This window comes from Phaethon aethereus (genome assembly GCF_964289735.1).
Source record: "Phaethon aethereus genome assembly, chromosome: 9".
In the NCBI taxonomy this organism is placed as follows: Eukaryota; Metazoa; Chordata; class Aves; order Phaethontiformes; family Phaethontidae; genus Phaethon; species Phaethon aethereus.
The window spans coordinates 96923-108099 of NC_138585.1; the positions used below are offsets into that span (position 1 = coordinate 96923).

Sequence of the window (11177 nt, forward strand, 5' to 3'; positions counted from 1 at the left end):
CCCCGCTCCGCTGCTCAGCCTCAGCCTGCGCATCCCCCCGCCCGCCCCCGGGCAGCCGCTGCCTCTCTGGTGCGGCCGCCTGGCCGGCGCCGTCAGCAGCCTGGCGGCGCTGCTGGCCCACGCCGAGGGGGCGTGTGTCGCCCCCCGCCCCGCCGCCGCCCCCGCCGCCGCCGGCGGCCAGTCCCGGGAGCCGGCGGGCAGCCTGGCGCAGCGGGAGATCCGGCAGTGCGGGGTCTGCGTCCGCCGCCTCCGCGGCGCCTTCGAGCCCGCGTGGGAGGCGGTGGGAGCGGAGGCGGCCGAGGGGAGCGGCGCAGAGACCGCCAGCGCCTCGGGGAGCGGCGGCGAGGAGGCGCTTTCGGACGGCGGTGGCTCCCCGGGGAGCCTTAGGAAGGAGCGGATCGTGATGCTCTTCCTGAGCCACTGGAGGCGGTCCGCCTACGGCCCCCCCCTGCCGGCCGTCGGGGACCCCCGGGAGGCAGCGGGGACCGGGGAGGGGGGCGCGGCCCGCCTGGCGCGGCAGAGGGCGGCCATCCAGCGGCTTCTGGGAGGCTGGCGGGACGCCGCCTCCCGCCGCCTCCCCCCGCCGCCGCCGCCCCCCGCCGCCGGCCTCGCCCCGCTCTCCCCGGAGCAGTTCGTGGCCAGGGACGGCGGGGGTCCGGCCGACTACGAGAGCCTCTCGCTGGAGCTCTTCATGCTGGGCTATTTCCGCATCCTGGAGCAGGAGCTGCCCCCCGAGGAGCGCCGCGGCCGCCACCTCCTCTGCTTCGAGGTCTTCGAGCAGCTGGGCCGGCACGGCTGGCAGGCCGTGCGCTCCTTCCACCGCGCCGTCACCGACGAGATCGCCGCCGGCCGGCGGGGCTGGCGGGACGGCTTCGACGACATCAAGGCGAGGTATTTCGGACCCCCCCAAAGCTCGACCCGGAGGCCGGGGGAGGCCGGGGGAGGGGGGGAGGAGATCTGCCGCTACATCGACCGCAGCTTCGCCTTCTGGAAGGAGAAGGAAGCCGAGATCTTCAGCCTGGAGGCGTGATGCCCGCCGGCGAGGAGGGCGGCGGGCTGCGTGAAGCCGCGGGCTGCAATAAACGCCTTTTCGGTTCTGTCCCAGCTGAGCGAGGCTTCCCGGGCCGATGGAGAAAGCTTTTGGGCGGAGCGGGGGCGCCCCGGCACCCCGAGCCCCCCGGCACCCCGAGCCCCCCCACACCCGCCGGGATCGGTGTCTTGGCCTCCGGCTCCCCGCGGCGAGGCGGCTGCCGCCGTGTATTTGTGGCCGCCGAGGAATGAGACAACATCCTATATTTAACTCTCGGCATCAGCAGCCACAGCTGGGGGGAGGAGGGACGTCGCGGGGACCCCCGACGACCGATGGGGCGGAGAGGAGGGTGTTGGGGGGGGGAACCTTTTCCCCCGGGGTTGCGGTGCCCAGCTGGCCGCGGAGGGATGCTTTCCGAAAAGCAGCAAAACTGCGGGGCGACAGGGATGGGCAGCAGCGGGCAACTCTGCCCGTACGGTGCCTTTAAGAGCCGGGACCGGTGCCCCGGTGCCGCCTAAAAATAGTGCGTCCGCCCCCCCCCGTCGCGGCTGGATCCCGTGTCGTGCCGGGGTGTCCCTCCTCAGAGCCGGGACCGCGGCCCCTTCCCTCCTGGCGGGACGGCCGGAGGGCTGTGGACCCCAGGTGAGAGTGGGGGGCAGCGAGCTGGAGCGGGGCTCAGCCCAGCCCCAGGACCACCTCCACCCACGAAAAACCGGTGGCAGCCCCAGCAGGGCAGGTCGGAGCGTGGGGAGGAGCAATCACAGCCACCCGTGGAAGTGGGAGTGGGGGGCCCCAGGAAGCACTTCTGCCCCTGGTGCTGCCCCTAAATCAGGCACTGGGTAGGCACGGTTGTGCCAGGGGAGAGGGAGATGTCATCACCTTTTCCTGGCAGGGACACCCTCGCCACGCTCTGCTCAGGCTCTGCCTGCCTGCAAGGCCCACAACCATCCTCAGCACCATGGTGAGGAACATGGACGACTTTGACTTCTGCCTGCCTTCGCACGCCCAGGGCGTGCTGGAGGGGCTGCAGCGGCTGCGCACCAACCCCAAACTGGCGGATGTGACACTGGTGGCGGGCGGGCGGGAATTCCCCTGCCACCGTGGCATCCTGGCCCTCTGCAGCCACTACTTCCACGCCATGTTCTCTGGCGACTTCACTGAGAGCATCGCAGCACGGGTGGAACTGAAGGAGGTGGACCCCGGCATGCTGGAGACGCTGATCGACTTCGCCTACACGGGGAAGATCACTATCAACCAGGGCAACGTGGAGGGGCTGATGCGGACCTCCAGCCAGCTGCATTTCCCCACTATCCAGAAGGTCTGCAGCCGCTACCTCCGGCAGCAAATGGACGCCACCAACTGCCTAGGTATCTGTGAGTTCGGTGAGAGCCACGGCTGCCCCGAGGTCTCCTCCAAGGCCTGGTCTTTCTTGCAGGAGAACTTTGAAGCCGTTTCTCAGCAGGAGGAGTTCCTCCAGCTCTCCAAGGAGAGGTTGGCCATCTACCTCTCCAACGACCAGCTGCAGGTGCAGGAGGAGCAGAGCCTGGCTGAGGCCGTGTTGCGCTGGGTACGCCATGACCCGGGACCCCGAGCCCAGTTCCTGCCAGAGCTTCTGGAGCTGGCCCACCTCGTTTCACTGCCTGACCAGTACCTGCAGAACCTGCTTGCCACCGAGCCCCTCGTCCGTGACTCAGATGCCAGCAAGGCCCTTGTTGCCCGATCCTGTGCCACGGTGGGTAGCCCCTGCCCCAAATCCCACCCCCAGACCTGGGAGAGAGGCTCAGCTCGGAGCCTGATGATCCTGCCCCGCCCTTTCCATCAGGGGCAGAGTGATGTTGGTGCCCAGAAGAACCCCCAAACGCCACTGCAGAAGCTGGAGGAGGTGCTAGTGGTAGTTGGTGGCCGCGTGCTGGAGGAGAGCGAGGATGAGGACGGGGGGCTGGAGATGCCAGCTGCGCCCAGGAATTTCGCTTTCTACAACCCCAAAAGCAGTAAGTGCCCACAGCAGGGATGGGGCAAGCACACCCCACCCCCTGACATGTTAATTTACCCTCCATCTACCCCAAAGCCACCTCTTGCCAAACAATCTGGTGTCAGGAGAGGCACTGGGCGGGAGGGCAGGGGAGGGAAGAGTAAAACAGGGCTGGCTTAAAAGCGTCGTTCCTGGCTGGGGGGTCATCACTTGGCTCTGTTGGGTTTCAGGGCGATGGATGGCTCTGCCCGATTTCCCTGATTACAATAAATGGGGCTTTTCCCTGGTGGCTCTGAACAACGATGTGTACGTCACAGGTAGGTTCCGAGGCTGCTGGTGTGGGGTGGGGGTCCCCAAGGAGCAGGGATGGAGGATGGGGGACAAAGATGTGGGCACGGGGTGCTGGTATGGGGCAGCCCTCCTCTCTCAGCAAAGCCTCTTGGGTGGATCCGGCCACTGGCAAGGGATGCCCAGGGACGGCTGCGCTCAGAGCGGGTGGCTTGCCTGACCCGTCCCTCCCCAGGCGGCTCTCGGGGGTCCCAGAATGACACATGGTCGACAACCCAGGCCTGGCGCTTCTGCCCCAAGGATGGTGCCTGGAAGCCCATCACTTCCATGCTGAGAGCCCGGACAAACCACACCAGCGCCGTCCTCAATGGCGAGATCTACGTCATTGGGGGTAAGGCTGCGAAGACCCCACGGGTGCTGCCAGGGTGGGGAGTTCATGGGTGCCCCGGAGCAGTGAGGTAACTGCAGCGTGCCACTGCCCTGCAGGAACGACAGTGGATGCAGTGGAGGTGGAGCGCTACGACCCCTACAACAAGAGCTGGTGTGCCATCAGCCCAGCCCTCAAGTACGTGAGCAATTTTGCGGCCGCCAGCTGCTTGGGCAAGCTCTACCTGGTGGGCTCCTGCGCCGTCAAATACAACGCGCTCACCCTGCAGTGCTACAACCCCATCCAAGGTGAGAGCTGGCCCTGCCACCATGCCCCACCACCGCCTTCCCGGGGAGCAGGACTGAGGGGGACCCCCAGGCAGGCACAGTCCCACAGGATGCAACCAGGTGCTAACGGGGTTTGTTGACGGCTGCAGCACAGGGCCAGGGGCCAGCCAGGAGCTCAGCTGCCAGCAGCACAGACTGAGTCGCAGCCCTCCGGCTCAGCCCAGACCTGAGCTTCAGTGGCGCAGGATCCCCAGGGCAGAGGGCTGGAGGAGGCTTAGGGAGAAACTAAACCCCTGTGACAACGCCACCTCCTCGGGAAGCCTCTGCGAAGCCCATGGTGGTCTCCCCCATCCCACACCACCACTACGAACAGTATCCCCCCTTCCTTTTTTTATGCAAGAACCTCGTCTGGGATGGGGACCATGGGTGCCACCCTACCTGGCCACTCTGTGCCCTCTCTTTCAAACTCCCCCTTAAGTAGCTGCTGGCTTGGCAGTGCTTTTTTAGTCACTGGCAGCTGCATCAAGAGCCAAGGGTGGGACACGCTGCTGATGGCTTCTCCTTGCAGATTTGTGGAGTGTGATCACATCCCCCTTCATCCCCAAGTACCTCTCGGCCCCACGCTGTGCCACGCTGCACGGACTCATCTACCTCATTGGGGACAACACGAAGAAGGTCCACGTGTACAACCCAGAGGCCAACATCTGGCAGAAGGTATTGGGATGTGGGGCCAGGCATAACTGCCCTCCTGGCAAGGTGGGGCAGCTGGTCCCTCCCCACCAGCACCCCACAACCATACCCCTGCACTCCCCACTCCTCCAGGTGCCAGCATCTCTTCTCCCTCCTGCCTGCTCATCCCTTGGCTTTAGTAACCCCTGTGGAGCCAGAGATGCCCAAATCATTCCTTCCCTGCTCCCTCCTCACACCTGCACTAGGAACATGGCTTTCACACCGAATTACTGGTTTTAAGCGGTGTTCACACTGCAGAAGCCCACAGGATCCCCCTTTTCCAGCACCACCCTCGTGCAGGGTGTGTGGATCTCCTGCTTGCGCAGTCCGGCAAAATCCTGGCTGTCCCCTCTGCCCTCCAGGCCCCCTGCTCCCCACAGCACCCGCAACCTTGCTCCTGTACAAGCACAGGGATGCTGCTAAAAGCAAGACATGGCCCCATGTCTCGCAGAGAGGCTGGGATGGGGGGATGCACCATGTGGGTCAATGTCCTCTGCGGTGGGAGCGAAAAGCCCCCAGGGGGTCCCTGCACATCTTGCCCCTGCCCTTCGTGCAGGTGCAGCTCCTGCACACGCTCCACGAGAACGGCGGGATGGTGCCGCTGGGTGACCAGCTTTTCGTCACCGGTGGCCACTGGAAGGGCATGGATGGGGACTACCGGGTGGAGATGGAGGTGTATGACTGCACCAAGAACCTCTGGACACGGGAGGGCTCCCTGCCCTGCCTCTGGCTCTTCCATAGCTCCTCCTCCATCTTCCTGGACACCTCCAAGTGGACGGAGGCTTTCCAGGGTGACCACAGGTGGTAGGAGAGCCCGCAGCATCCCCTGTCACCCTGCACAGCTGCTCTCCCCTCTCGCCTCTCTCCCCGCTGCCGGTTCAGCCCTGCTTGGGGGATGAGATGAAAACCCCTCCGCAAGGCTGGCTGGGGCGTTGGGAGCGTGTTCCCCGCATACCACCACAGCGAAAAAGCTTTCCTTATAAACATGCTTTGGCTAATGCTTTTAGTTTGTTGTTGTTTTTTTTAAGAACTGCCTTTTTCCACCTCCAAAACCGCAAAGCTTTTAGGATATTTCAAGGTGTCCCAACTTGTGGCTCATCCCATCAGAGACTGGCATTGCTGCCTGGTGGCCATGGCCCCTTCCCCCATCACGTTGACATCCAGCATGGGGAAACACGAAGGGGACTGGGAGAATCTCTGTTTCCTGACACCTGAAGCTCTCCAGCACCTCACTGGCCCAGACTGAAGTGTCAGACCTGCTCCAGCACCCCATGGAGCAGGATGACAGGAGATAAACCAGCTTTTGGATGCTTTGTGTCCTCGGGTGGCATGGCAGCCTGCGGTGGGGTGCTTCATCCTGCTTTCTCTCCCTGTACATGCAGCAGGCACCCCTGGGAAGTGACCTGAGGGTCATGGTGAAGCAGCCCGCACCTCAGTGGCTCCCAGGATGGGGCCTGGCGCTGCCTCCTGCCCCATCGCTGTCTCTGCTGGTGCCCTGTGGCAGAGGACGCCTCAGGACGGCGTGAGCACAAGGCGACCGGGACACCAGCTGCACCAGCATTGTTTGATGGTCAATCTGTCCTGCGTTACGCCTTTTTATTATTTTTGAAGGATTAAACACACACGCTGAGGAGCTCAGCGGGTCGTGGGAGCAGCCCCCCGGGTTGGGGGGGCCGTCCTCCGCTCCTGGCGCTCCACGCTGCTCCCCACGGTCCACGCGGGGTTTGACACACGGGGAGGCCTCCGCGTCCCGCAGGGGAGAGCGGGGGCTCTCCCGCGGCACGGGGCTGGCCGAGGCGCGGCAGCGGGGCGGGCCCCGAGGCGGGGCCGCGGCCGGGACCGGGGCCGCCCTCCGGTAGCGGCGGCGGCGGGATGCGGCTGCCGGAGCTGTGCCTGGCGCTCCTCTGCGCCGCCGGGCCCGGCGCCCCGGAGGCGGCCCGGGAGCAGCCGCCGGGCTCGGGAGCAGCCGCGGGACGCGGGGGGCTGGGGGCGGCCGGCGGCGTGGACCCCCGGCAGGCGTGGATGCTGCTGGCCGGGAGCGCCGGGCGGGCGAGCGGCAGCCGGGCCCGGGGCAGGGCGGGCGCGGGGCGGGGCGGGGCGGGGGCAGCGGCGGTACCGGGCAGCGGCCGGTCTCCAGGAAAATCACCCCCGTCTGCCTTGCAAGTCGGTGTGTCAGGCGCTGCCCTCACCGTGCTGGAAGATCTGCTGAGGGAGCTGCAGCTCCTGCTGAAAGGTACCCACCGGCCCCGGGAGGGCGGCAGGAAGGGGGAGCCAAGGGGGAACCACCGGGCAGGAGCAGGGGACGGCAGGCCGAGGCCCCGAGGGGCTGGGCAGCAGGGCCAGGTGCAGTCGCATCTTGGGGCCAGGAAAAGCCGACGTGCCTTCTTAAATGCAAGCCCTGGTTGGTTTTTTGGGTCAGGCATGGCGAAGGAGCAGGTGAAGACCTGCAGGAAAGCCTGGGAAGGGCATGAGGAAGAGGAGGAAAAGAGTGAAAGCAATGCACAAGCTGGGTCCCATCATCGTGTGGAAGCAGCCTTCCACTGCCGGACACGTGGAAACATCTCCGTCGAGCACAGAGCACGGCAGGAGCTGCAGCTCTACTACATTGTGAGTGCCTAGCCTGCTGCTCCTTCCCACCTGCAGAATCTTCCTGCCCACGGAGGCACCCACGCTGGTGCAGGGCTCCTTGTCTAACCCAAACCTTTCCCCATCCCCAGCCAGAGAGGGAGGGGATGTTCCACCGTGGCTCAGGCCTGAACCTGACCAGCGGGCAGTACACAGCCCCCACCACAGGGTATTACATCTTCACCGCCACGCTACACATCGGTGAGCCCTCAGACACCCCCACGGCCCCACTGGGGAGTCCTGGGCTGGCTCTCAGCCTTCCATCTGTCCCAGTGCACAGACAGCAGCGGCGGAAGGGGCAGCCATGCAGGGGGAATCGTCTGCGGGTGCTGATTTGCGTGCAGTCCCGCTGCCAGCACAACAGGTACAGCAGGGCAAGGCCGGGCGGGGAGAGGGACCCTGGGCACGGAGGGAGGAAGGAGCCCAGCGACCTCGGGGAAAAGAGGGACACGCTGCCCCCAGCACAACCCTCCCTCTTCTGCAGCAGTTTGGAGACCATGTCCCAGCTGGAGAGCGGTGGTGACCTTTTCACCATCTCTGTCACCGGCGTCCTTTACCTGCAGGTTAGTGGTGCCAGCTCCGCTCAGGACTGTGCCAGGCAGGAATGTGCCTTCCGTGGCCCCAGCTCCAGGGCTGGGCATTGAGGCTGCTTCTCAGCCCATCTCTGAGCCCAAAGGACACTCAGGGCTGAGGTCCGCAGGGATACTACAGCCCATACCACAGCTGGGCTGCCCTACCACCCTCTCCACCGTCCTTTTCCCAGAAGGAAGGGGGGGCGAGCAGCCCCTTCCGCTCTCGGCTGCTGCGTGCAGGGCAGAGCTCTCCCCTCTGCTCTGCCAGGCTGTGCCCAGTGCCCAGAGCAGGTGTGCCAGTCCCGTTTAAGCCTTTCTCCTTCCAGGCTGGGCAGTATGCCTCTGTTTTCGTGGACAACGCTGCAGGCTCTCCACTCACCGTTCAAAGGGGCTCTGATTTCAGCGCCATTCTGCTGGGGGTGTGAAAACGCGCTGGGCACCATGCAGGGAGCTGAACCTGTGCCAGGAGCAGCCGGACCCTTCCTTCTGCGAGCCACCATCATGGCTACCCTGCTCAGCCCGAATCCCAGGCAAGACCTTTTGCTACTGCAGGTCGTGCCGCAGAACCACCTGAAGCTGGACAAAAGATGGGGGAGGAAAGGATGGTAATAATAACAATAATAAAGCCGCCTGACAAGGAGCTCAAGGAGTTTGCTGTTATCTAAAGGCAAGGGCTGGAAGTTTACCTTTGAAAACACTGCTGACAACAGTGACAGCCCCCACTGAGGTGCAGGGCTCAGCTCCCACTGTGCTGGGCACTAGTGCCTGGGACAAAGCCTCACACCTCCATTTTTGCTCTCAGCAGATTTCCCAGCCCAGCGTCTCAGCAGCCCAAACCAGATGATTATTTGTATCGCTTTAGCTTCCCTGCACTGTATTATCAGTGAATGTTTGCTGGCAGAAGCCAACGTCCTTTGCAGCTAATCTTCAAAGCAGAGCAGTGTCCTGATAGTGCCACACATTTGATTAAAGCAAATTCCCGTCCCGTGGCTTTCCACGCCAGGCGTTCCCTACCCATGGCACAGGGCCCAGGCCATGGGCAGCACAGATACACTCTGTGCTTCGGCCCCGATAGCCATCTGAGGCACAGGGCTACGTGCCTCAGCGAGGGCTGCAGGAGAGGTACCCAGGCAAGCTGCGTGTGGGGCAAGGGAACCGCACGTTTTCTTTCTTTAGTAGCACGTAGCACTGGGCAAGCTGTGCCAGCAACACTGTGAGATAGCCCGAACTGCACCCAGCCCCACTTTCCCCAAGGGATCCACGCATGTAGGCAGTAGAGGGGCAGTCCTCTCACACTGGACCTCACTCACGAGGGCTTTCCTGGCCCTGCCTGACCTTCACAGGTTTGCGTTTGCAAGGAGCCCGGTGAAGTAGCTGTTGCTGCAGCTCTTCATGGGTTGGGGGGTGTTTGGATCCGGTGAGGGGGCTCTGGCTGTGCAGTTCTAATGCTGACTTCTTCCCCAAGGCAAAGAGAACTTGTCTCTGAAAGGAGACAACTCTTTTTACGCAGCTGAAGAGCTAGGCAGGAGCATCCTGGCAGAGACAAGGCCTCTGCAGCTCCTGCCCAGCTGAGAGCTCGGCCCAGGTAGCACCTCCCCGTCACCACATGTGACTGAGCCAAGGCAGCCTTGCTCAGATCAGCCACCTTTCCCTTCCTACCAAGCACACCTGCGAAGATACAAAAGGACTCACTGTCAGAGAGCGGGGCTTGTTGAGCCAGTAAGCTGCCCTCTGCGAGCAAGATATGAAGAACCCAGTGCACTTGAACACAAAATTGAAAGAGCTGATTAAGTCAGCGCTACTGGTGGGCTAATTTAGGAGTTGGGAGGGGGCTAGAAGCTCAGTCAGCCCCAAGGGAAGGGAGCTTGCATATACAGAACATCTGCATGGGCCACCCCAGGGGGTGGTGCCAGAGCTCCCCACAGTAGCAGGATGCTGCTGAGCAATGAGGCAGAGAGGGTTTATTTTCAGGAAACCTCTTGCAGGAGGTACAAGCAAACATTTTTTTGACTTCCACTAAAGCTAGGATTGAACCTGCCTTTCTAACTGGCTGGCTACTCACAAACATGGAGAAACCTGCTCCACAGCGCTTCCTTTTCCCCTTTGCCGTAAGAAATGGACAATATGATCCATTTTATGGAAATCGTTATTAACTCTACCATAACACTGTATTACGTAATATGTTCCTAGCTGGAGTTGTGCTTTCAGTACTCTTTCTAAAGCTAAGAAAAGAAGAGTTGTAAGAGGAGGGAGGGGAAGAGAAGACAGAGATAGACAAGCTGATACTTCTCTCACCAGCTCTTGTGCTGGAATTAACAGGGGCCTCTTGGAGGGAGCACCAGACACAGACGGGTGCTTGGCTCAGCTCTGACAGCACAGCACACAGCTCTCCCCAGCGCAAGAGCTGTGAAAAGCAGGAAGGTAAGAAGGAAGAATGAGCTGCCATTCTGAGATCTGACATCAGGGTTTCTTTTGCCACAGACTAAAGAAAATCTGTGCCACTCCATCTTGGCCCTCCAAATTCTGCTTTCAAGAGCAGCAGCAGCAGCAGAGTGTTATTAACATGGAGGATTCCCTCTCAGCTCATCCTGCAGTGCAACCTTCTATCAGTGTATGCAGGAATGGTTGGGAGCAGATCAAGCTGGCAAAGGCAAGCACAACCCAAAATACGTGCCCAAGGCCTGCTTCCTTCCTCAGCGGCTGCAGGAGATGCAGAGAGTTAGTGCAAACTAAGCCAAGTTAGCCTAACCATTAGCATAAGCCCATGAACTTTAACTGACTTCTGCTGTAGCAGAAATATTGATGAAAGATGGTCAAGCCACCTGTCCCAAACCACAGGACAGCTTTTGCATGCTCAATAAAATAGATAACCCAGGATCTGGGACATTCTCCCAAAGCTCCAGGGAATAGAAAAGAACCCGGGAAGCCTCACAACCCTGTGCAGGACTATGCACAAAACAGCAGGCACCACTACACCAACCTGCCCAACCTCTCGCTGGGACTGTACCATTTCTCATGCAGAACAAGGAGGTCATGCAAGAAACCACTGCACAGGCCCACTGTCTCACCTCCCTCACTGAACCGTCTCACCCACAGGACAGTAAGTTGTGTAATCTGGAATTTAAGCACTTTGGTAGCCCAATTCTTTTAGCTTTCACACTATCATTTGGTCTTAAGCCAAATTTTCTTCAGAAAACAGCACACCGACTCTCTGCAGCAACAGCTGGTAGAGGAATGAAGTCAGGATGAGATACCAGACACTTAATAGCAACAAGTATCTAAAACCTGAGATGCCTGCTCCTCAGAT

The 11177-nt window shown here is 61.8% G+C and overlaps 2 protein-coding genes across 2 annotated transcripts; both read left to right on the plus strand.

Annotated features, from left to right (window-relative positions):
• Positions 1-1973: 1973 nt before the first annotated feature.
• KLHL30 (kelch like family member 30) lies at positions 1974-5481 on the plus strand (the record flags this gene model as incomplete). The annotated part of the gene is made up of 7 exons (XM_082003771.1): positions 1974-2762; positions 2853-3021; positions 3233-3319; positions 3526-3681; positions 3777-3965; positions 4513-4658; positions 5230-5481. Exons 1-7 carry the CDS (start codon positions 1989-1991, stop codon positions 5479-5481), a joined length of 1773 nt encoding a protein of 590 aa, XP_081859897.1. The 5' UTR covers positions 1974-1988.
• A 1064-nt stretch (positions 5482-6545) lies between these two features.
• Positions 6546-8295, plus strand: ERFE (erythroferrone; the record flags this gene model as incomplete). The annotated part of the gene is made up of 6 exons (XM_082003425.1): positions 6546-6906; positions 7093-7280; positions 7391-7499; positions 7572-7662; positions 7783-7861; positions 8197-8295. 6 exons carry the CDS (start codon positions 6546-6548, stop codon positions 8293-8295), a joined length of 927 nt encoding a protein of 308 aa, XP_081859551.1.
• Positions 8296-11177: the final 2882 nt, after the last annotated feature.